Below are 25,434 nucleotides of genomic sequence, written 5' to 3' on the forward strand. Positions count from 1 at the left end.
ACAGACCAGGGAGAGCTGCAAACCAAAGCCTAGGACAACCCTGCCATGCTGGCTGCCCCCTCAAGCCCTCCTCATGTCCCACATGAGCTTTGGCAATGGGATTGCCACTCAAGTAGCAGTCATAGAATGGCTCAGGTTGGAAGGGACCTTAAAGATCATCCAGTTCCAACCCCCTGCCCTGGGCAGGGACACCTCCCACTAGACCAGGTTGCTCAAAGCCCCATCCAACCTGGCCTTGAACACTTCCAGGGATGGGACATCCACAGCTTCTCTGGGCAACCTGGGCCAGTGTCTCACCACCCTCACAGTAAAAAATTAGTCTTCCTGAGATCTCATCTAAATCCCCCCTCTTTCATTTTAAAACAGCTTCAGCAGAGTAGTTGCCCTACAGGCTGGTCACCCTGCTCTGCCATAACTTCCCTCTGGTTGAAACACAAGCCACTTTCCCAAATCCTCAGCTAAAGCGCTTGGGCCAGAACCTCCCCGTGCCTCCGTGCCCTGACTCTGCTCAGCCCCGGGGGGATGCAACTTCATTCCCTCCATGTGCTGAGGATGCACATATGGCAGCCCCCTCCCCTTTCTCCACTTCCACCTAAGCCCGACCTCCTAACAACCTCTGCACGGCACAACGCGACCGGCCCGAGAGTGCCAGAAGGCATCCAGGTGCTGCAGCCTGATGCTTCACACCCGCAGCCAGGCAAATTTGCTGGGATTTCCGGGAAGTGTCTCTAGGGTGCCCCCAGCTCTGCTGCACCCCCACTTTGGTGCGCGCTTGTTTGGAATGCGGGGCCGTCGGGGAGGGACAGGGGGGAGAGGGGAAGTTATTCTGGTGGTGGCCTATGAATAACATCCAGTGATTTATAGGAAGTATAATCCAATAATACAGTAAAATAAAACAGTGTGTCTGAGATGGGTTTGATTCCAGGAATTATAAAACAAATTATTAAAGAGAGAGAGAAAGAAAAAAAGCCTCAGAGAGGCCAGATCGGAGTAAATTGGGCACAGATGGGCTGGGAGGGGGTTTCTCTCTCTCCCCTCACCGAGATGCCCCTGCCGCAAGCACGGCTTCAATTAGTCTTTTCAGAAACCAGAGTTTTATTTCCCCAAATTACAGAATTAAAAAAAAATTAAAATTCTTGGAGTGTTTGTGGTTGGGATAAAGGGATCCAAACTTCTCTGTAAGTTGGTTGTGCAGATGGCTACCAAACTGTTAAACGGCCACCCCACAAAGGTCCTGCCCCAGCCAGAGCCCAGGATGGCCCAAAATTTTGGTAGTCACCTACGTCCCATGACGGAAAGCTCCATCAGCTGAAGGCCTCTGCCATGTAGAGCGCCCATCTCTCTCTGCTTCCCTCCCCTGGCTGGGCCCTCCTTGCCCCATGGGTTTGAGTTCTACAAGAAGTTTTTCCACACCTTGAATGCTCCTGAGGGGAGGCAACCAGAAGGTCAGAGGGGCCCTTGCTGGCCGCACGCCTCTGTGGACAATGGGGAGAGCGGCTCACTGGGAGGAACACGCCGTTTGATGCCGAACAGCAGGGGAAGCACTTCATGTGGGAATTCTTTGGCTTCCTCTGTCAGAGAAAACAACAGACCGATCCATCTCCCAGAGTCTTCCCAGTGCTGCCCGGCTGCACAGGCAGCTGAGACCAGCTCCAACGTGCCTGGTGCCACCCCCGGGGCACTGCTCGGCTGCCTGCACTGGGCACAGACCGCAGGGCTCTGCCTGCACCCACCCAAGCGCTGCCGTGGGCACAGGCTGCAGGGTCCGGGTAGCCAGGGACCGTGGGAGGAGGCCATGAAACACCACGTGCCGCTCACAGCTGGCTGGCTCCAAAACCAGTTTAACCACCCCGCTGCACCCCAAAAAAGTCAGCACATCAGAAGAGCACGTGGTGACCTTGCAAAGATTGATTTATGAAAGAGTGGCAGCAGCCAGAGAGGCGCAGGAGGACACATCCATACAACTGCCATACAGGGGACCCACGCTGGGACAGGGACACCCCGGAGGGACCATGGCCGACCCACATCACAGTAAAAGAAAACAAGTACAAAGCAAAGAGCAGCAGATATAAACAGTTACACACAAGTCCTCAATCTCCCGTGCTGCCTGTTGCCTCGCTGAAGGAATTGGGACAAACCAAGCATAATCTGCAACGAAAACAGAAGAAGCTGAGCCTGAGATGGAGCAGGATACGTGTTTAGAGTAAGCCTGAGAAAGAGGGAGGAAAGGTGTTTATTAAAGCATTTGACTGTTCATGTTTCCTTTTTTCAATACCCGAATCTGTGATTAAAAGTCTGTGTTCACGGGCATAAAGTTTTGTAAAAGTTCCCCACGTCGAGACTGTTTTGCCGGCGACACCGCCCCACAACTGCTAGCACCACTGGATCCCAGCACGAGGGATTCATTAGACACCAGACATGGGGCAAGCCAGCAAGTTTACAAGTTTCTCAGGAGTAGCTGGGGCTCCAGAGACCTGGAAATACATGGCGGGGGAGGGAGGGAGCAGCTATCCCCGGAGATAACTACCCCCGGATAGCAGAGAAGAGAGGCTCTCAGACAGACCTCCCTCCCCGGCCCCAAATCCACAGATCTCCTCCTGCTACTGGGAGCTCGCAGCTGAAGGTCAGACGGGCCCGTGCAATGGGAAGGACACAGACACGCTCTGATCCCAGATTCGCAGAAGGATTTCAGTAGGAGGAGATCTCTGGAGGTCGTTTGGTCCAACTGCAAAGTTAGATCCAGCTCTACACAGCTGACGCAGCCAAGCTCTGACTGTGGTGAGCCCGGCTCCCCCAGTAACACTTCCTGGCAATGGGGATGCAGGCAGGGTGGGACTGCTCCCTGCACCCCCCCCGGCCTCCCGCACGGGCGGATCAGCCCCCTCGTACCCGCTCCTGCCGCTGCCCACGGCTACTGCAACCCAGGGAGATGACTCATGTGCTGGGAAATGGAAACCCGCACCTTCCCGACAGCCGTTTCTGCCCTACGCTCCGGCCAGTCCTCTGCCCACAGCAGCCCACATGCCGGGGAAGGAGCCAACACCCTCGCCCTGTGCTGGGCAACTTGGTAATAATTCAGCAAACATTCTTGCTTGCCTTTTAAACTCCAGGCCCTTTGCTTTTTTTATTTTTTATTCCTCCCCTGCCCACCCCGGCTCCTCCTGCACCCAGCTCTTCTCAATATCAGTGTCGGCACTGAGCCCAACCTGGCCCGTGCCAGCACTCTGAGACCACCAGGGCATTTGAGCCGACAACAGGATTTGCTTTGCCAACAATACTCTGCCATGTTTTAGGGTGACCAGAGTAAGGAGCCCTAAGGGAAATCCCTGAAGGGTGCCAGGCATCAGATGGCAGCAGCAGTGCCATCCGACCTGCAGGCATTTCACGAACATCACCACCTGCTCTGCGCAGCCTGCAGCCCCCAGCAGCAACGGGCTCGCTTTCTTCCAGAGGTCCAAGAGCTGGGAGCAGCTGGCAGTTACCCACACAGGAGGCAGAAAACTCCTAGAATACTTATTTTTCACATGAGATAAAAAAGCGCTCCCTTTCTGTCACTCACACACATCCACAACTCGGCTACGGATGGAAGAGCAGAGTCCAGTGGTCTGGGAGCTGGGATTGCTTCCAGCTCTGCCACAGGGGCTTGCCGTACAGCCCAGACAAATCTCTTCCTCTCTTTACCACCAGCTCCCGTCTGCGGCACAGACACCGCTATTAATATACCTACCGGGGGGCTGCGCACAGGCATTTGCTCATAATCGTAAAGTACTTTGCAGCTCAAAGATAAACACGCCGTCGCTGGTTGGCATCTAGCAGGCGGGAGGGCAAGGCTGCCCTCGCCAGCGGGACCGACGGTTTCCCCCCAGGGCTCCCCCCGGGAGAGGAAGGTGCCTGCGAGGCTGGCCAGGCAGCAGGCACGGCACACGGGAGCCACTTCCCAGCCCTCCGGCCGACGCCGTTGCGCTCCATCAGCTGACCTCGGCCACTAACCACCGGCCTGACAAGTGGCCAACTGGCTCACGAGGGAGAAATCTTCCAGCAGCAGCTCTCTGGGGCTCAGCCCGATGGCCCACATGGTGGCTTTGACTGAAATCCATCAGCTGGAGGCCTCCATCTTTTGGGAACTAAATCCCAAGCCATCGGCACGCAAAACACCCACCCAGGGAGGGCAGCCCCATCCCTGCTCACACACAGGCGGCTCAGGCAGACCTGGGCACCTGCCGCTGTGCGTGTCAGGGGAAAAACACTGGAAGCACCATTGCAAACTCAGTAGAAGGCACTCTGGATTGGTGGCATCTCTGCTGACCAACACATTAAACCCAACAATGGCAGAGAGCACTTAGAGCCTCCTGAATGGATGGAGGAGAGGCTGAGTAATACTAGATCTCTAGGTGTCTTAACATGGGGAATAGCCTCCAGCCTGGCCTTTCAGAAAGCAGCATCTCCCATCACATCACCCAGCTGCCCGCACAGACACAAGCGGTCAGAGGCAACGCCACTCTCCCAAGAGCCAAGGCCTCCCAGCCCTTCTGGTGCCAGCGGGGACATTGAGCAGGGCCCACACTAAATGCTGGGAAGGCAGAGCCATAAAGCAGCGCCTTATTTCTGTGCTTCATGACTCAGGCTCCAGGGAGATGCGATGCTGCCTCACTCCAGATGCCTCAGCCAACTCTACCAAGGTCCCTTTGCTGTCCACACCAACATCCCCAGGCATCCAACCACCGCTCCACATTCCCATCCGTCTTCAGCTGGTGAGTCCCCCCCACCCATGAGCAGCTCGGCCACACAGAGAGCGGTTGATCCCCAGCCCGGTTCCCCTGAAGCAGCACATGGTACCTTTGGGCTGGGAGTTGTACACTGCAAACATGTTGATTGCCACAAGCTGGAGCATGCGGGTGCTTCCGATGGGAGGGGGGCTGTGCTGCAGCAGGACCTGGAACTCCCTCAGGACCTCCTCGGCCACCGCAGGGAAGGTCTCCATCCTGCAGACAGAGAGAGAATCTGTAGAGCGCAGGCTACGCCCCAGGGCACAGGGCGGTCGGTCGGCACAGCTCACTCAGTGTCACGTCTCCTGGGGAAGAGGGGGGGGACCCCCTGGGGTGCCATCTCCCGTCCAGGAGCCATAGGGAATGAAGGTGCAGGCTGCGACGGAGGCAGCTGAAGCCTTCCTCAGAGAGGGCAGCGAGGGATTGCTCTGTGACCGACAGGCAGCATTCCTTTGGCAGGAAAACACGGCCTTTATGAGTCATTTCTGACCAACCATTTTTTTCTACTGACTTCTACCAATCTGGGAGAGGTGCCAAGAGGCCAGCAGCTCACTTGGACCAGGAGCAGCCCATGGGACTCCCAAGAAACCCAGGCTACAGCAAACTGCACACACTGGTGCCACATTGCGGATGTGGCAATTCCAATGCATTGAACGTTGGCCAGAACGTGCTTCCTCCAGAAGAACGGTGCAGGATCGGATCCCATGGCACCAAGCCCCATCCCCCCAGGCTACACACTGTTATTGAGCCCCTAAAACTTCATCACTTAGAGGCCCACAGGGCAGGGACTCGGAGCCTAACAACTGGCCTCGTCTGGCTGCTGGAAACGTCAAAGCTGGAGCAGGTCCCTGCAGCACACAGGGCTGCTGTCGCTCATCAGGACACAGCAGCCAGCGGCTGCAGTGCCACGGCCGGGGATGGGGTGCGCTTTCAACACCGCTCGCAAGCACCCACGGAAATCTGACGCATTCATCCTACTCTTCATCTGGCATCGCTGAGGGAATTAGCTGAGGTTACTTATCAGAGCTGTCGGATCCTCAACAACCACCCAACTGAAGTGGGGTCAAAAACTGAACTGATTGCAATGAAGAGCACAGTCAGTTCACAAAAATGACTGAGACACGGTTGCCCACAACAGCCCTCCCAAAGAAAGTCCTCACCTGGTATCCCATGAGGACAACTTTATAACCAAGAATCTGCCAAAAATAGTTTCCAACTATTGAGGGGGGGGGAGAAGAAGGGGAGGTCCTCCCGTCCCATTGCCTCTTCTGCTGAGCTGGCTGTGTTACTTCTTGCTCCTGCGCTAGAAAAAGCCACAGCCAGACCCAGCAAGAATGAGTATCTGTCTCGCAGCAAGTGCCCGCTCCAGTTATCAGTGACATCGCACTACTGTGCCCACGCAGGAGCCAGGGAGCCAAAATCCGCAGGGGGTGAGGCATCTGGAGCCAGGGCAGGCAACCTCAGGGGCCTCCATAGCAATTTCCTCTATCTTCCCCTGTGAGATTCAGATCTTGTGATATCAGCACACTGCAGGCTGGATTAGCAAGCCACTTCTGGTAACCCACATGGGCAATTCTGCTGGGCTTCCCCAACAGACTTTCAGGACAGTAATAGGCTCTATTTTTAAATTCAGAAATGGCTTTCTTCTTAACCATATTTCACGGATGCCTTTCAACAACCGGTTCTGCCTAGCAGCAGGGGCACCCTCTCCCTGGGCACTGTTTGCTGGAGCAGTTCAAAGTCTCTCTTACCTTCCCACAAACACGGGCTGTAACAAACAGACGCCTTGTACTCTGTAGCTGTGCAGAACGGAGCAGCTCCGCTGGTACAAAAGCACTGCTCCCCCTGGAAGAGGCAGTTTCCCTGGATTTGGGGCACAGCCAGGGAATTAGAGCAAACTGATTGCTTCTAAAGACTTCCTAATTTTGAGAAATCTCAGACCACATCCAGCATATCCAGCAACATCCTCCTAGGGCAGACAGGACGCTAGGGATGGAGAAGCCCTTTGCAGGATGGGTTGTTAGTGAGGAGATGGAGATTATTGCCATGGAATAACAACAAGAAGGAGCTAGGGCTTCCTCAGCCTCGCCAGCTGTGCTTTGATACCGCAGCACATCTGGAACGGCATGTAGTAACCCCACTGAGCTCAGAACCAGCAGGTCAGGAACAGAGCGGAAGCTTTTAATAAATTACTTACCTGTGGTTTTAGGAGAAAAAAAGAGTCCAATTAGGGCAACATCATCTTTTCCATACCTTGTACAGATAAATCACTGAAGATCCTGCCCAAAGAGGACTCAGCTATTCCTCACCTTTTACCTATTTTAAGCGCGGAAGCTGTTTAGCAGGGCTGGACGATTTTCTCTTCCTGTGTCATGGTATTACTTTCTAGTTCCCTTCTAAGTACTTCAGGGGATATTGTACCATTAAACATACTTGGGTTTTCTAAATGACTGCCCTGGGAAGCAACCGCCTCAAACACTGCATCTTAATTTCACAAAGGTCTTAGGAGCCAAATGTGCAAGCAATCTCTGCAACATCCCCATTAATCCCCCTGCTGGCACGCGTTCAACCGGAGCTCGGCCGCCAGCGCGGCCCCTCAGAGCCGAGGACCAGCAGCTCCCCGGATGCTTTGCCCTCCGGCACAGACACACTGCAGTTATCAAACCTTTCATGGGCTCTTGCAGCTTTTCTCCTCTTTTCTGCGGGCAGGAGGACATCTAGATCTGCCTCCTCGCTGCAGGCCAGCCTGCTGCCCGCAAGCAGATAATCAGTGCCTTGTGACTCAGGGAGACATCAACAGCACTGGCAGTGAGCTGATTGCTCTCCTCCTTGCCCTCAGACAATCAGAGCTCCAACAAATGGGCCAGCACAGCTCCTGCTTCCTGTTGCTTTACGGAGGGTCCAAAGTCAAGCACATGCCACTGCTGACTGGCCACCCTAGCTGAGGCTGCGTGGCAGGGTCGGCGTGTCCTGCGCTGCTGTGCTTTCCGGGAGGGAAAGGGGACAGCCCCAGAGGCAAGAAACTGAGTGAATCTGAGTGTGCATCTGAGTGAAACTGTGGGAAACTGAGGGAACTCGGCATTTGAGTGAAAAACCAACAGCGGGGAAAAGATGCCACTTTCCATCCACTCTACCTTTACTTAAGTGGCCTGGAAAGATCTCTCAGCCCTGTAACTTGTCGCCATTATTTCCACAAGAGAGTGAAGGAGCCAACAGAGCTCATGCGACTACATCTGCCTACAAGGCACTGGCAGGCTCGAGCAGAGAGCACCGTTGCCAGAGACCATCTGAACCCACACGAGGTCTCACCACAATGGCCACCCCATCAACGGATAGCAAGGGCCAGCCTGGACTCGGAGTGGGGGCAGCTCCATGGGAAGCCCCTCGCTGCAAGGCTGAGCTCTGCTCTCTAAGTCAGAAGGATGTTCCCCAGGCTGGGATCTCAGCCCAGACCTGTATCAGGCTTGCTTTGCTTCGAGGGTAGCTGTTCAATTACTTGAAACCAGTTTCTGACAGACGTTGCCGAGGGCACTTTGTATAAACCCATTCCCACAGCCCGGGCAGCTCTCAGCTACGAGGCTTTCACTGAAATGGCAGCGAGGAGACGAAGGGCAAGGCTTGTCTTGACACGCTCTGGACGGCAGCTTTCAGCCACTGCATGGTTCTGCCTGGATGGCTTTGTGCTCCTCGCAGGCAACAGCCACTGAGAGGCCACCAGAGCCACCTCTCTGCTGGCTAAGAGTGGGGAGAAATGGGAGAGGGGAAGGGGGGGCAAAACCAGAAATTAAGGGGGACAGAGAGTGGTTAGGTGGTGGGAGAGAGAGAAAACAGCCATTAGTCCCTCCTGTGTGAGTCGAGTGGTTGAGCTCAGCCTCTGTCAGAGGGTCCCGGTGCACAGGCAGGACCGGGCCTTGAGGTGGGGGAAGAAAGAGCCCAAACAATAACCAGTGTGGATGGGAGGGCGGGTAAGGAGAATAAGAACCAGGAGGCTAGGCCTGCAAGAATTCACACCCTGTGCCCTCAGCTCCAAACACAGCTTAGTTGCTAACAATATTAAATTCCAAAAAGACTTGTAATGTAGGAAAATAAAATAAACATCCTGCACACTTACCCAATCCTGGTAAACAGCTTCCCATGGGCATGGAGAAAACTGAGGATGAACCTTTTGTTCAGCTGCATGGGAAAAAAAAAAAAAGAGAGAGGAGAAAACAATTAAACTCTCTCCGATTTCCTGTGAATTAAGAATGTCCCCAGTGACAGAAGAACCTGGCCTGGATGCTGGGGGTGGCACTGGAGATGGGAACCAAATGGACATGCCCAAACTCTTACAAACATCATGCACTCAGGCACGGGCAAGTGCCAAACAGCTGGAGCTGGAGCGGTGAGAGGCGATGGAGACACAGCACCCTCTGCCGGGTCCTGGGCTCCCTCGCAGGGCCACCAGCCCAGCGGGTACCAGCCCCGGGGCGTCCCAACCCGGGCAGCTCTGGCTGCCTGTGGGGCAGCTCTTGCCCCAAGGGTTCCTCTTTCGCGCCCCTTCATCGTGAAGCACAGCCAAAGGGCTCATGCAAAAGGAGTGTCCCCCCACAAGGCAGCCTTTCCCACTAGCGTTTCCCACCAATGGGAAAAAAAAAAAAATTAAATAAATAAACAACCAACAGAAGCAACTTGTTCAGTGTTCCACAATTGCGGCGGAGGCTGAGCAGCCTCTGGTCAACGCAGAGAGGGAGCAGGATGTCCTCCTCACCAGTGCTTTTCTGCACAGAAGCCAACACAGCGAGTTGAGCCGCAAAGCCAGAAACACTTGTTTGTGCCCTGGCAGGAGCAGTTTTCAAAAGCGAGGGGGCATGGGGGTGATGCTGCACCCCTTCATTTAACTCCAGCCTTAAGCAGTTACAGAGAGGGACCTGGTGATCAGAAAAGATCTATCAGATCTATCAGAAAAGCCCTTGAAAGCCTGCAGCAGTGATGCTGCTACTGAACTACCCGAGTTAACATGGAGCTAAGGGCCAGAGGGGGAGCTGGTTGGAGCACACGGTGCGAAGGCAGCTTCCTGCCCTCCTTAGGTCCAGTAACACCAAAACCTGGCTTGAATAATTACTTACTACTGCTCTAAGCCATCTCTGCTAGCTCAGCAGGGCTCTGGGCTTTCCCAGTTCTTATCTAAAAGCTTTGAAGAAGGCTGTGGGTGGGTAAGTAGTCACTTTGCCTGGCCCTGGAGGTGGCTGTGTCACGCTAGGAGAGGACTGGCCTTGCTCTTACCTTTTCCACGGCAAGAGGCTTTTCCTCTCACACCCGTGCGCCTGCACAGCCTCAGCGCGGTGAGCAAAGCCAGGCCCCGAGCCCCACGTGGGGAGATGCTGACCAGGAGCGATCGATCCAGTCCAAGCACCGCCGCTATGCTCCCATTCGCACATGATTTTTGTATCTTGAACCCCTCTATAAGGGTCATTGACGCCACTTCCATTTACAGGGGGAGTGAGGACAAGGTTGCTGGGCAGGGCTGTGACAATGCCTGGCCAGGATCACGCAAGAGGGTGCGAGACGGCCACCGGCCAGTGCCTCCAGGCAGCACCAAGCTCCCCATCAGGTCCAGCTGCAGGGGACAGTTATCAGGGACATCAGTCCTAGCTCTGGCACTGCCTCCCACCCTCGTTCGCTCAACCCCTCGGCTCATGCCATGACTTATGCCAGCCGCTCAGCGAGGTGCGATTGCTTGGTTAGGTGTAATTAACCCGGGCTGCATTCCCGGAGGACCCATGCAGGAGAATGATGCCCTGCTGCAGAGTCGCTCCTGGGCCATGTGCGAGTTTAAACATAAAACCTGTCTCATAAAACAAGCCAGACCAATTAAACTGGCCCCCGCAGCAAGGGGTTCTTGCTTACTCACTATTTTACTGCTGCCCTAAAGAGCCCTTTCCACTGGAACTCGACTTTATTTGCCACCATTTTATTAACTCTGCAGATGAAACCCAGAGGAGACTGGGGAATACTGGGACAGCACAGCAAAGCCCTTATTCGCCCTGCCAGCAAATTTTGGACATAGATGCTTCTCCACCATCCTCCTTAGGACACCAAGGGAACTAAGAGCTTGAACGCGTTAGCATATTTATTTCTTTTCAGGCAACAGCTTGTGGAGGTAGGAAGCTGGTTTGTGACCAGCTCTGTGGCTCCAGCTGCAATCACAGACCCTGACCCACCTCTACTGGGAAGCTTATTGCAATGCTGGTTGGACACCACTCATGGGAGAAAGAAGAAATTGGGGCAGAAGTTTGTTTTTCCCCGAGGCCCGCATTCACCCACAGCCCCGGGAGCGCTCACCCTGCAATCCTCACACCACTTTACTGGCAGCGGGGGAGTACCAAAACTCCCCACCTTGAATGGAAAGTGACACCTGCGCCCATTGGGGACGTGCCCAGAGCGTTCCCACAGAGACGCCTGGCTCTGGGAGGGCTCACCAGGACCTTGGCTTCACCCCCATCTTCTCAGAGCAAGTTTCATGCTCAGCCCCTTCACTTGCAATCCCAAGGACTAACCAGTTACACTCCACAGGAACCAGTGCTGAACTGGGTCATAGCGTGCATATGTATATTTATATTTTTTTAAAGGAAGCAGGATACCTGCCTCTAGGAAAGAAGCATGTTTCATACCTCTTGGCAACTTAAGCGTGAACCGAGCAAGCCCAGGCAGAGACCTGTGTGCCCCAGCGCTGTGGCATCTCAAGCAGGCACCTCTCATGCTTCTTTCACCACTTTTTCTCTCACAGCCTCAAGGTTTTGATGAGCTCATCACTTAACTTTGGACCTTTCATCTCCAAGTTCACGCTAAGGCCACGGGCTGCTTTGACTGGGCTTTTCTCTGAATGACTCTTTCTCTAGTGACTCACCTGTCCCTCAGTCTCCGGGAGCCCTCCCTGCTCCTCCTGTCAAACGCCGCTTCTCACGGCGAGAGGGAAACAGTGACTTCCACCGAGCGGCCCGGCTTCAGGGCAGGGAGGAGGAAGTCCCATCACCTGCTGTTCTGCATTTGCACGGCGGAGAGGAACACTTCCCCAAAGCTCTACCAGCGTCCTTGTTACCCTGACGGTGCTCACATGAGACTGGCAAACTCTTTGCCTTCATCCCACTCACTGTGCCATCCGAAGGTTGGGATCCTCTAGGGGTTTCCTGAAAACGGTCCTTGTGCCGATATCAGGATGCCAAGGGAAGCCAGGGCTCCCTACACACCTACATCGCTGCCCTTTGAGGGCAGCTTTCCTCCTTGGGCTGGGGAACCAAATTTGGCTGGTCCCAGTCAGTCACTTGAGAAGAGCCCACCAAGTAAGGCTTATACAACAACAAAACTATGTCAAAAAATGGATTTTGGCCCTTCCAGTCAAAAAGCGGGCATCACAGATATGGAAGTTATGAGCATATAGTGAAGGCATTAGTTATAAAAACAAACCAGCTGTCAAGAAGAAGAAGGGGTCCCTGCACACAGTAGTGCCTGAAGCTGAAAACAGCTGTTTCGGCTGTCATGAGTCAGCATGTGCAGACAGACTAAATCCACCTGGGAAGAGGCAACCTCACCAGAGGAAGCAGCCCACTGCTGCTCGGGGAGCATTCACACACCGCACCGCCAACCAAACTGGATTTGTTACCATGGAAGAAGTCAACAGTGACTAACAACTTCTCGCGGAGCGGCTAAGTGCAGAGAGATAGCAACGGTCCTGGAACAGCCAGCTTAAATCAGCAGGAGGCCACGAGGAGTAACATCCTGACAACACACAGAACAGAGGTGGTGAGACAGCTTCAGGAAAGGTTTGTCGCGTCTTGAGCCAGAAAAGAAGAAAGCAAGACCCAACCTCAAGAGACTGTGCACTGACCAAGAAGAGTTGAAAATGGCGTCTCCTACCCCAGCACAGAAAGGCTGGAAATGCCACCGGGGAGTGCAGGAAAAGGAGCGCTATGAACTGGGCTGGGAAGTGGAGCCGCCGCACTCGAACCCAGAGCAGACCCATTTGGCTCAGTGTGAGGAGCACACAGAGCTTTGGCACCTGAGCATCAGTCCCAGCTGTGAAGGAGGCACCAAATAAGGGAAGGATTCTGGAGCAGTGACTCCTGGGGAAAAAGTGTTTCAAGTTAAAAATTGTTACTTCAGGTTTGGAAGTAAATTTCAGGATCTGGTCTTTATCAAGCGAGGCAAACTTTCTTCAACATCAGCAAAGCATCTGCGGAGCAGAAAGCGGTGTCAGAGTCAAAATAGGCTGCAAAAGACAAGTCCATTAATCAAGAGACCAGATGCAAAACTGCCTGTAACAAATCACTGTCTCCACCGGAGTGGAAGGGACTGGAGCACAGCGGGACGTTCTCCTGAGTTTAGGGGTCTCCTCAGTGACAAGGGGTTGGGATACAGACCACAGAGCCACACAGCTCCGCTCCAAAACACGTACCACACTCATCCCAAATATTTTCAGGGTTTCTTGGGCAGCCAGGCTTTTCCAGGCACAGCTTCCTTGCTGAGAACTGCGTGAAATAACATCCAGGCACCCAAACCATGCCATACTCTCACTCCCGGCTCAAAGGCTAGATATACCACATTAATTATTAAGATTATTCCTCTCTTCTGCAGGCAGCTCCGTTACACCACCCAGCCCAACAGCCACGGTGAGCCCTGTACCTCCCCTGGGGACAGCCTTACAAATACGAGCCCGAGCCTTTATTCCTCACTATCCCAAAGCTGCAGGGCACAGCCCTGTCTGGTGTTTTCCACGGCAGTATCTCACTGAAATAACACCAAGCACTAACACAGAGCTTCCCAAAAAGCCCAAGATGCTGCAGTGGGCTCGACTGGCGAGAAACCAGGAGGAGGTTTTCGCTGTTACAGGTGCAACTGCAACAAAGCGCTGGTGGAAAGTGCTTTGGGCAAATGGCTACCTACATAAAGGAGACAAGACAAAAGGGCTATTAAGATTGTCTGGCATTTTTGCAGAATTTACAAGACACCCACAGAGCTGTGGGCAAATTCCAGCTGGGCTAATTACCATAATCATTCCTCTCCATACACCACCTGCAACCACAAATGGGTACTGAGCTCGCCTTGGCCGCCTCTTGCCACGTGTCCTACTGCAGGTTTCTGTTTAGCAGTCGCAGCGTCCTGCCCTGAAACGGATTAATTTCTGTAGCATTAGAAGCAATTCCAGTGAGAATCCTGATACTTAACATCAGACACTGCACAAACATAAAATCCAATTTGCTATGACATGGAAGAAAGAGGGAACCCTGATGTATTGTGGCCTTGAGGCATAGAAAATTCATTTCCAGGTAAAGAGACCTTGAGATGCTCCTGCAGCTTCCTGATCTTTTGGGCTGCAGCAGCTCCAGGACACATCTCACGGCTATAAGAGTTGCAAGTCAATAACCCAGCAACAGAAGAAGAGACATTTAGGAAGTTGCCCCAGCAAAACCAACCAACTTTTGATTTTTCCCTTCATCATTGCAGGGAGCAGGTGAGACGAGAAAACATAAGCAAGAAAATCGTGTGCTTTAGTAACGTAAAAATCAAGCAGTGGTAACTTCACTGGCTCCGAAACAAACATCTGACCTATAAACAAATTTAACATTATTTAATAACGCATTTACTAGTAGAACTTTCAATTTAAGGAAAACGGGTCAAATAGAATATTTATACGCACGTTATTTCCTTTTCAACTAAACTTTTATCTGAGTTTGGTTTCTATAAATTAGTAATACGCAACATTCTTGAAGAAAAAAAATTACCATCAAATAGATTAAAAACTGATTAAGTAATCTCTTAAAAAGCAGCGTTCTTCAAGGACCCTCACTAAACTGGATGGAAAGAGGTTGGTAGAGACTCATCAGCAACATTTTTAATCAATGATCTGAAAGCAAATTCTGCTGTCAAACTGCCTGCGACACAAAGACGAGCGGAGCATTAAGTAGCGACGGCTACGGCGCATTCACACAAACTTTATCGTAATCGCTTCAAAATCTGGGGTTTTCCAGCATCAAACGTCATGTTACGCATCTGGGATCATGTAAAATTAAGTCTCCCGGAGACCGTGCCCGAGGCAGCTTCTCCAGAAAGGCTCTAAGGACTACAGCGGCCAAATTCCCAACGCAATGTCCGGTAGAAAGGGTTAACACATCCCTTGGACATAAAAGCAGAGAGCCGGCACCGGACAGCAGAGTTACATCTATATACGGCACTGGCGAGGCTGACACTGAAATACTGCGTCCAGTTCTAGTGCCCTTATTTTTAAAAAGGATGCTGAAAAAACTGGAAAGGGTCCAAAAAACAGCCATAAAAGTGATTCAAAGGCTAGAAACGACGTCTCGCAGTGAAAAAAAAACAAAACAAAAAAACCCCCAAAAAACTTAAACCGGCTCAATCTGTTTAGTGTATCAAAAAAAGCCTGGGAGGCGATTTGATTGCAGGGTGCGAAGTGCCTTCGTGGTACTTAAGGGCTCTTTACACTTCGCAGAATAGCAAAGCACAAGAACAAACTGGAAACATTTACTCTGGAAATAAGGTATAAATGTTTCAGAACCAGCGCAATTATCACTGGAATGAACTCCCCAGGAAAAGGGTGGATTCTCAAGACTGGATGTCTTTCTGGAAGTTTTGCTTTAGCCAAACACAAGTTATTTGGCTTCACACAGGAGTAGCAGGGTGAAATTTAAGGACCTGTGATATACAGGAGATCAGACTAGATGATCTAATGGTCCCTGCTGGCCATAAACTCGATGAATCTATGCAAACATGCCAGAGAGCCCTCAGCTGAGATATCAAGTTAACTTTCAACACAAAACTTTTCACAAATTGGCTCCGGTGCTGCAGGTCGTTCAGGATACAAGCTCAGCTCTTCAAGGCTGCATCTGGTTAAGCACTGGAAGGGAGATGACCCAGGGAGAGCTGTTCTTTGTCCAGCAGGTAAAGGAGGAGGCCACGTGCTGTGCACTGAAGCAGCCCCAAGCAGAAAAAAGCAGCTTAGACTCAAACACATACTGTTTGCCAGGAGTAAACAGTGTTCCCTTCCCGCGATAGAAAACCGACACCAAGAAACGTGCGATGAGTTCTGGTCATAAGAGATCTCCCATTGATGTAGCTCAGGGTGTTGTCATCCTTCTTCACTACTCCGGAGGAGAATATTTGTGGGCTTAAAGCACAAAGGAGAGAGATATGAGAATTTGAGAAATTAAGAAAGAGAGAATTGAGAGAATATGAGAAATTAAGAAAGGTGAAGACTGAAGAGATCTAACCCTGAAAGGCTTAGGATGGAGTTAGGCCAACAGAGAAGACATTTGGACAACAGGCTGAGCAGAGACAGAGCCTTCCAGGAGGATGAGAGCATTATCGCACGCAATCCTCACACTCCTGCTCTCCGACAGGGATAACGGCAGCCGCTCACAGCCAGCCCGTGCCCCACGTTCCCAAAACCTGGAGGTAGTTGTCCCCTCAGTTGCATTCCTGGAGCACTTCTGGAGCCTTCACTTCTACCTGAGCAGTGTAACACAGGGCATGAGGGCATCTCCCTCTCCACTTTGAATCACACAGCAATGAAATCTGCTGGGGAGGAAGAGTAGAGCCAAGGACAGAGGAAATGACACAGATTCCAGTAGGTTCCACTCCCTGATCCTCCGGAAGGAAGTTTCTTTCCTAATACCCACCTCCACAGTGGATACGAAGCCCATCTGGAAATGGCTCATTCAACACCGAAGAGAAACAAACATTCCCCATGGCAGAATTAAGAGGTTTGGCTCTGGAATGAGATGCCCATCCCAAAAAGTGTACAACAGACAGCAGAAAAAGTTGGCGTGGGCCAATTTCAGACAAAGATCAAGGTTAGACTAACACACACACACACAAAAAAAAAAAAAAGCTCAAGAGAAATCACTGTCTACAGCCTTCACCCTGCCCTGGGAAATTTCCCAACCCTGCTATTAGGCATTTTACTTCCTTTACCTCTACTGCCAATTCCGGCAGTATTCTCGTCTGAAGTGCGAACTCTCCCTTCCCCAAATCACCCTGCAGTGCCTGGATCATCAAACCCGCTGCCACGAGAAAGGACTAATGTGCAGCAGCAGGAGGGGGTTTGGTTACACACAAATCCCTGGCTGATCAGCACCAGCAGGAGAGGAAATGAGGAAAGAGTGACTGACAGGGAAAGGCGGTTTCTGGATGATTGTACTTGGTTTTAGAGTATGAGAAGCTTGTTGGAACTTGAAGTCTCGCCCCCCCCCCCCCCCCCCCCTCACCGCAGCCTCTCTGAGTACTGGGATATAGCAGAGCCCCTCACACAGGCATAAGTCATTCGTGTCCTTGTAGCGCTCCCACCTCTGATCCACCACGATACTTCTACACACATTAGCACCAGATGCCTGTTACCGGAAGGAGAACATGTCGGTGTCTCTCCCGTTCAAGTAACATTAGTCCCTGCCTTGTTCTTCACAGTTAAATAAAACCACCAACATGGTCTAAAAAGAAAAGACCAAAAAAAAAAAAAAAAAATCAACACCAACTTCTGGAAAGTCTTACCGATAGCTTAGCCTTCACTTTCTGGGTAATGACAAAAGGTCAAGTTGCGCTGGAAAGCAACACGTGGGTTCTACACAACAGGCGTGCACAGGCTAAATCAGTAACCAGGCTCTGCGAGCTCGGCCGAGCTCTGGCAGCTTTAGCGGAGCAGCACCGAGCATCCACAGAAGATCACGAGCCCGGACAAGGTGCGACAGCATTTCTGGTTGGATTGTTAATGCAGGAATTGCAGCCGAGAAGGTTTTTTACTTTAAAATGCTGGTAATTAAAAAAAAAAGAAAAAAGAGTTTATTAAAAATGTGTAGGGAGGGTGCACAAGTGGTGGGCAAAAAAAAAGCCAGTGCTCAGCTGCATGGCTGAATGTCACGTCTCAAACCCAGAGAGGCTAGAAGTGCGGTTTTAGTGTTTAACCAGTTTCAACTGCAGCCTGGCACTCTTTTACTTCCTCTGCAGAGAAGTCTTCTCACTGCTAGGGGGGAAAGAAACCAACCTTACCACGCGAAACCAAACGGCTAGAGTAAAAATAAAGCCCCAAGGTGGTTTGGTGACCGAGGTCACATTAGGAGGCGGAGGGGTTGCAGGCTGGGGAAAGCACTCAGAAATACTCACGCTGCCAACCGAGAAAGAGATTACAGAAAAGAAGGTAGGGCAGAGAATTAACACGAGTCCAGGAGTAAAGAGGCTCTTTCGCACGCCACCAGCTCCCCCATGCTCAAAACAGTTTGTAAACCGTTTCCTAAACACAAAGGGAAAAAAAAACCCAGACCTAGTCCTGACCTCCACGAATGAGTAACCAAACCAAACAGCTTCCTGCAAGCTTGCAGGAGCGAGGGAAGGAGACTGCCGGGGCAGGACAGAGGGAATTCCAGGTTTCTCCCTCTCGAGTCCCGCTTCAGGCACAAAAATCAAGGATGCAACATCTCTTGCTGCATTTTCACATGGGTGGTAGATAAAGGAGAGAAATAAGGAGGGGCAGCCTCTAGCTGATTGCTAGTACCTAACATTCCCCCCTGCAGAGAGGTTCTCTGCTTGTTTTTGTGCCGCAGGGGAGGTTCAGCAGTGGCTTGCACAGCAAAGGTGTGGATCAAATTGAAGCAGCGGGCTGGAGGGGAAGCACTACCTTCCCTTAACAGCGAGGGCAGACCGTGATGCAACAACAGACCACACACGGGATCATTCACGTCAAATACTCAAGAGCACCTAACCATAGGGGAGACAAACTTCCTGACTGAACACAAGCCACCTTCCTGTAACACGGTGCTGATGGCAGCCTGATCCAAGAGCTTGCTGCAAGACCTTGTGTATATCCCACTACGGGCTCGTGCGCTGAGAAAAAACAAGGGGATACTCCCTTGCGCATCCCCTCCCTTTGGGGACACACCTACGTCACCGCTCTGGTGTGGCTCGGATGTTTAACAGGCGTGAGAAATGGCTTCAGCAGAAAAGCCCGCTGGGCATCTCCAGTAGTGGTTTCCGTTCCCTCCGCTCTCTGCACAGGCATAGGGTGTTGGGTAAAAAAAACCCTGAAAGCAAGCAAGAGTCAGCACAGGCTTCCAGGGCATTGTGTGCAGCCTGTAGGGTTACCTTTTTGGGGAGTCATGTCCCAGCAGCAGGGAGAAGGTGGGCATGACTGCGCTTTCACACCACCCATCTAAATCATCAGCACAGCCTCGGCTGCCTGGACTTATTTTCCAGATTAGAGACTCCTAAAAAAGGACCACGTTGAGCACTTTGCCCGCCTGACACCATGGAGGTAGTGAATGGGGAGCCCTGTACTTCAGCCAGCAGGGATTATTCATTAAGAGTCTGCATGGAAGAGGAAAGACCAAGCCTCATCTTCCACTGCTCCGAGAAGAAGCACCCAGCCATGCTGGCAGCGCAGAAAAATGCTCCCAGCAGCAGATTCAGGGGCAGACACCCCCAAAACAATAAGTTTCCCAAGCAGCCTCTTATCGACGCATCTGTATGGAAGAATGGCCATCACTATAGTGATGCATCGTTTCCCGTTTTGGTTGTCACTTATTTCTAGCCGTGTGTAATGGAAAAGAGTTACAGGGTAGGAAAAGAGCTGAGCGTGAGGGAGCCGCTGTGAGTAAACAGGTGGGTGCCTCGGTGGTATGTTCTCACCAGCGAAGTTGGGCTGCACTCACAGATTGTCAGCTCACACCACAACAGCCTTTTAACAAACCAGATACTCCGAGGACCGCAGGGAATAACAAAAAGGCAACCCCGACTCTGAACACAAGTGACTACCACCCCCGTGTGTGACTGGCCCGAGTAGAGGACAGGCTGATGGAGCAAAATAGCCAAGAAACCCCCACCAAAACTGCGAGTAGACTAACGTGAGGTTTTATCCCACTGCTCCCTAGAAGCACCCCTCTCCAGATGCAGAGCCCCAGACACAGCTCCCCCAGAGGAAAAACTCCACCAACTGAAAGCAGCCAGAAGGAGCCAGCCCAGTCGCCTCAGTGGCTGCTGCCCAAGAGGAACAAATGCAGAAGGAAAAACGGATGTGAAACATGCAGGAGCTGACGAAGACAGTGACCCTTTTCCACTAAGGACCCGTGGCCTCTGTTGAGGCAGCCCAAAAGTGCCTTCTCCAGCCTTGCACCACAGCTGGGCTCCAGAAGTGTAAGTGGACACAGCATCATAGTGCACAGGTGAGGCAGGCAAAGTCAGAAATAAAACTAAGCAGGGAAGAAGAACCGAGAAAGACAGAAGGTGAGAATCCTTGGAGATGCCTCATCTCAGAAAGAAACAAACCAGAGCAAGTTGTGAAGACAGTCCCAACTAGGCAGGTAAGCTCCCAGTGAGGTGAATCCCAACCTAGAGGGAAATAAGCAGGACAAATCTCACAACCTTCGCTGCTTTGAGAGACAGTGCAGAGGACCATTTCCCTGCGTGCGTGGCACACATCTCATTTTCTAGGACTTGAGAGATGAAAGGAGATGAAGGGGTCTGAAAGACCCACTACTCATCTGAAAGAAAATATAAAAAAGCACCCAAATACAAATACAATATACAAAAAAGCACCCAAAGATACGCACTGCTTACAGCTCTGACATCGCCACTCTGTCCCCTGGTACTTACACCCATTACCAGCACAGAGTGACACCTGAACATACAATAAGCTTCCAAAGAAGAGCACAGTAGGCAATAAAGAAGAAACACAGAAGCACAAAACCTTCTATATTCAAGCCTATTGAAAGAACTTTGTCTTCTTGGTTTTGGTAGACATCCTGGTAGTATTTACTGCTCACTTGTGGAAATCCTGATGCACACTGCCTGTGCTCCCTGCTGCTGAGAAGAAAGCCTGCATAAAGAAATGGAGGTTAAAACCTGCTCTGAGCTTCAGAGATAATCATTCCACCGCAGTTTCTCTGCTATTGCAAAGGGGTTGTTGCTCCATGGGCACTGAGCACCAGGCTAATGCAACACCTAACCAACAGGCAAGGGTAAAATGGGAAGGATGCTGCAGCTGAGGAACAGGGCTGAGCCAGCAGATATTCACACTGGCCTTAGCTTCCCAAAGAGCTTTTTGGGTGGCCCTACCAAACTTTTGATGGCTCTACAAGATTGACCTCTCACAAAGAGGCTAGGAGACTTAATTCTTTAATGATACTAAAGTATTCAGACATCTGGAGAGAAGTATTATTCAATTACTGTTGTGCCAAGGGAAAAACTCTCTTCCCTAATCTTAGCTGGAGCTATGGAGTAATCTTTATTAGTGCATGCACGCTGCGTGATAACACAGGGAAGTATCTACTGCAGAGCACAGGCAGCAGGCAATAACAACTGTGGGAACCTTAACTCAGCATTTCCTGACAGGGGTGATTAAAATCTCAAACTCAGTGTAATATTAACACTTTCTCAAGAGGCTGACAGCACATTTGCCCTGTTTACTTTACCAATTCACAGTCTGCACACTAAGCTGCATACGGTACTATCAGATTCAGGATTGATACAGACTCATGGCAAATGAAACCAGTGGCAGAGATGGCAGACTCAGCTCTTCAGCTCACTGTGCCCTATCCAGCTGTTTAAAGAAAAAAGCAATACAGCTGCTCATTGGTTCAGTCTCCTTGTTTGCATTTCTTATTGGAATCCCACACAAAGTGACCTGATATTGTCACACAAGCAGGGCACTGGGTCAGCCTGGACTCTCCTGCCACTGCCCACCTAGAAACATGCGAAGTATAACAGACCACAGAGAACAGCCGTTCACAGAATGAAACCCAAAAACGCTGTGGGCGCAATGGACAAAACCCGAAGCACAAAACAGCCAGGCTGCAACCCAAACACTTCTTCAGCCTGCTTTGAAACCGTCCCATGCCCTCTGTGCCAGCAGTGCCAAATCCAGTTACTGCAGAAGGGGCCAAAGGAGATGCAGCCCCTCGGCATGGACAGATGGTACGTTCTTCCAGTTCTGCATCTTCCTAGAAAACACGATGTAGCAAACTGTGAAAGAAGCAGCTATGCCAAACCTCTGCCTAAACACACAGGGCCAAGGCAAATTGCCAGCTCTGCATGCCACCTTCCCATGTCACAGCAGCGGCTGCGGTGTGAGCTGGCCTTCTGCAGTCACCATCACGCTTTACTAGCTCCACACAGCTGGCTCCTAACCCTGAAATAAAGTAATGATGTTTGCGTCTTTGTATAGGGCTACGGGAGGAAAAATAAAGTCAGCACCGAGAAGAGATGCGCGAGCATGTGCTGAGCAGACTCTCTGCTCGCTGATGGGGACAGCACGCACATCAGCAGGTCCTGGGAGAGCAATCGTTCAGCATCTCTCTGCCAAGCGTGCCACCACATAGGACTGGCACTTAACCGCCTGCACAGTGAAGAAAGGGACCACTGAGGACAGAAAACATCCCAAATCAATTTCTCGTCACCTGTGACACAGCCAGCATCTCCACAGTAAAACCACCAGCCACCTTTGGCTTGGGTTGTGTTTGAAGCAACAGCCTCCGTTTGAAGGGCAGAAGGAGCCCCTCTTCCACACTTCTGCCCAGTATGTGTCCAGAGCTGTCAGGGTCTATATTTGCGGTGTTAAATTTGCTTCTGGAAGCTGAACATTTTCCTATTCCACCCTGTAAAATTCCCTTCTCTGGCCCAGAAACAGCTGCCATAAAGACTGATGCCCGAGGAGCTACCTGCAGAGCACAGCTCTCAGTACAAATGAAAGAACACAGCTTGGCTCAGCCTTTTCAAGGGCTAAAGCTGCCACGGAAGGGACCAAGGCGGCGATGACATAGTTTAGACTCATTTCCCCAAAATGACATGTAAGCATTGGCATACATTCCCTGGGAGAAGAGCTGGGGGACGTGGGGCAGAGGCGCTGCCAGGATGCGGGCTGCTGCCTGTCCCTGGCGCAGGCAGGGCCCTTTCCGAGGCCAAACAGTGCCACACAGTGGCAACACACGGACTGCTCCACTCCTTTCCAGAGAAGGAGCTGCAAATCACCCTGAGATGCAGCAAGGAAGAGGGTAAGAGGCTACAGCTTCAAGGATCAAGGAGCCCAGAGCTTCCCGAAGAGCTGCTGTCTTTATCCAGCCCACAGCTTCACAGCACGGGAGCTTTGGCAGCGACACAGATTTAAGGTTTCCTTTTCATCTGGTTATTTTGGTGACATGGCCACGGCGCAGGCCCACAAGCAGTTGTGCCGACACGAGTGGCTGCACCACAGCAGGCACAGGCAGCCCCAGCACAAACATTTTGGCTGCCAAAAGCAGTAGTGCCCAAATCTGTGCCCTCGGCTCCCCCTGCCCTTTCAGCACCGTATTTCTGATCGCGCGGCCCCTCAGTACAAGCGGGAAAAGCTTTCCACGAGCCAACATTTCAAACAGATGAAGAAATCACAGACTCATGGTAGTAATCAGCCACACAATCTGTACAGGCATTGCCGGCAACCCGCACTTCAGAGAGCACAGCCCCCCCATGGAACAGACCCAGGGCAAGCTCTAGCAAACAGTGCTGGGCTATAAACAACAAGACATCGTCGCCCCCCACTTTGCTAGAGGTTACACATGGGAGCGCTGCAACGGAGCGACTCCCAGCACCTCAAAAACACTCACAGCATCTTATGGCAAAGCATCTTCATCAATGATTTATGGAGAGGCTAAAGCTTGGCACGTTCCTTTCAATGATGCTGAGGAAGCAAAGGTCTCCAGAAGAGAAGCTGAGGAGAGGGAAAACAACCAAGGGCAGTAACGTCTTAAAAATGCTGCAACTCTGTGCCAGAGCTTATCTTTCAAAGCTCCAAGACTTCACCCCAGTTCCACCCAGCTGAAGTCACAAACTACTTATAAAAGCGCAATCGTATCGGCAAAGCTCTGGGCCCCGCCATCTGCGGAGAAGATCTTCCCAGTTCTGCTAAACTCACATCCTTAACAGCCATTTTAGGACAGGCAGCCCAGAGCTCCCTGGCAAGTTCTCTCGCGAGCCGCATGTGCCAGAGGAGCACAAGGATTCCTGGAGGATGAGCTCCCAACCACCACTGCCTTCGCCTGCATTCCTGTGCCTGACAAACAGAGTTCACTCGGGCTCCTCTTGCAAGGTACAGAGCTCAAACAGACTCAGGAGAGATACCGTTAGTGGATTATTTCTTTATCCTTGCAAAAGAAAGGCACCGGTCCAGCCTCTCAGCAGAGCAAGTAATGCAAATATGACACCTACACCGGAAATTAAATACACAGTTTTCACGTTCCCAGTGCAAAGCTCCAATCATCTGGCACTGGGACAAGTGACCCACTTCCAGAACAAGCCTCGGAGCTTACAGGGTCACCGTTAACCCTGGTCCTCAGCATCTGACCTCATTTCCCACCGGCAACCTCACCCAAGTCAGAGCCCTCAGCAGAGGCATTTTACAGCATCTTCTGCTTGTGCCTCTCCTATTCCATATCAGCCACGCCAGCGTACGCTGCCAAGAAATGGATGGTAACAACATGCCTTAAACATGAGAGGCACGAGGTCACCAGCTCCTCAGCCTGACCCAGGCACAGCTCCCATAGGGGAAGCCAAAACACTGGAAAATTTAGCAACAGGAAAGCAAAACAGATCCAGTGTCATTCCACTGCATTCCAAACACATGACACCAAAGCCAACTGCTGCCTCCTGCAGTACTCACGTCGCTGGGGCTGAGGTTCCCAAGACCGTTGTCCTGCTCAGAATCCCTGCCAGATTCGTGGCCCTGGGAGGAGCGGGGGTGGGAAGGATGGATCCAGATCTCCAGCCGCATGGCATCATCTCCAACTTGTCGCAACGTGGACTTCTTGCCCTTCCCCCGGCGGCTGGGGCTCAGATCCAGCACCTGATGTTTCCTCTGCTCCATCTGCTCAGCCTGGGCAGACACCACAGACTCAGATCACCCAGGGATCAAAGTTCAGGAAAAGTACATAATTTTATTTACATGGAGAAATTAGCACTTCCCCCTGCTTCAGAACCACAGCAACTCCCTGACAGGTCCAGAATTTGGTTTCTGACACTACAGGACACTGCAGGTGAGAGGTTTTCAACTCCAACTGCCCTGGGACAAGAAAAGCTGTGTCCAGTCCCAGCAGTGTGTGACAGCCAATGTGCTTTATCTTTGAACTTGGGGTGACCCTCTGGGACACAAAGGGACTGCAGCCTCTCTTGTCCACCCCCATAGGTGTGGGGCACTGCTGGGATAAGGCAACGATCATGCTGCAAACCACAGCAACCTACAGTTCTTGCTGAGCTTGGCTGTTTTACAGTTTGTGACCCAGAAACGAGAGATTCAGCTGCCCAAACAACCCCAAAAGCAGGAGAGGAGAGGCAGGAAACAACACCACCGTTCCAAAGGCTGTGTCTTTCATCTGATTCCCAATGGGGAATTTGTTAGAAGTTGAGAAGTGATGACTCCAAGTCCAAAAGCCAACATCACCCTTGTCTCTGGATCACAGCTCTCCAGCACGGGCAGCTGCAGCATCCCACAGCCCAGCTCCAAGACTCACCTTGCGTTTTGTCTCTTCAAACAGACTCATGAGGCTCTCCTTGGCTGTGAGGATGGGGTTGCTGGCTGCCAGACTGCGCATGTAATAGTAGACGGCATCCAGCTTTCTCCTCTGCAAAAACACAACCAGACTCAGAGCTGCCGCTCAATCTGAGGCAT

At 51.7% G+C, this 25,434-nt stretch overlaps 1 protein-coding gene across 1 annotated transcript in view; it reads right to left on the reverse strand.

Moving 5' to 3' along the window:
• Positions 1–25,434, reverse strand: part of SMG6 (SMG6 nonsense mediated mRNA decay factor) — a 111,676-nt gene that overhangs the window by 77,742 nt on the left and 8,500 nt on the right. Inside the window, exons 7-10 of the mRNA XM_074160435.1 lie at positions 25,277–25,387; positions 24,430–24,642; positions 8,878–8,939; positions 4,837–4,982 (exon numbers count right to left, since the gene is read on the reverse strand). Of these exons, the coding sequence (XP_074016536.1) occupies positions 4,837–4,982; positions 8,878–8,939; positions 24,430–24,642; positions 25,277–25,387 (532 nt within the window). The remainder of the gene's footprint in view (positions 1–4,836; positions 4,983–8,877; positions 8,940–24,429; positions 24,643–25,276; positions 25,388–25,434) is intronic.

Source organism: Numenius arquata, chromosome 18 (genome assembly GCF_964106895.1).
Source record: "Numenius arquata chromosome 18, bNumArq3.hap1.1, whole genome shotgun sequence".
Classification (NCBI taxonomy): Eukaryota; Metazoa; Chordata; class Aves; order Charadriiformes; family Scolopacidae; genus Numenius; species Numenius arquata.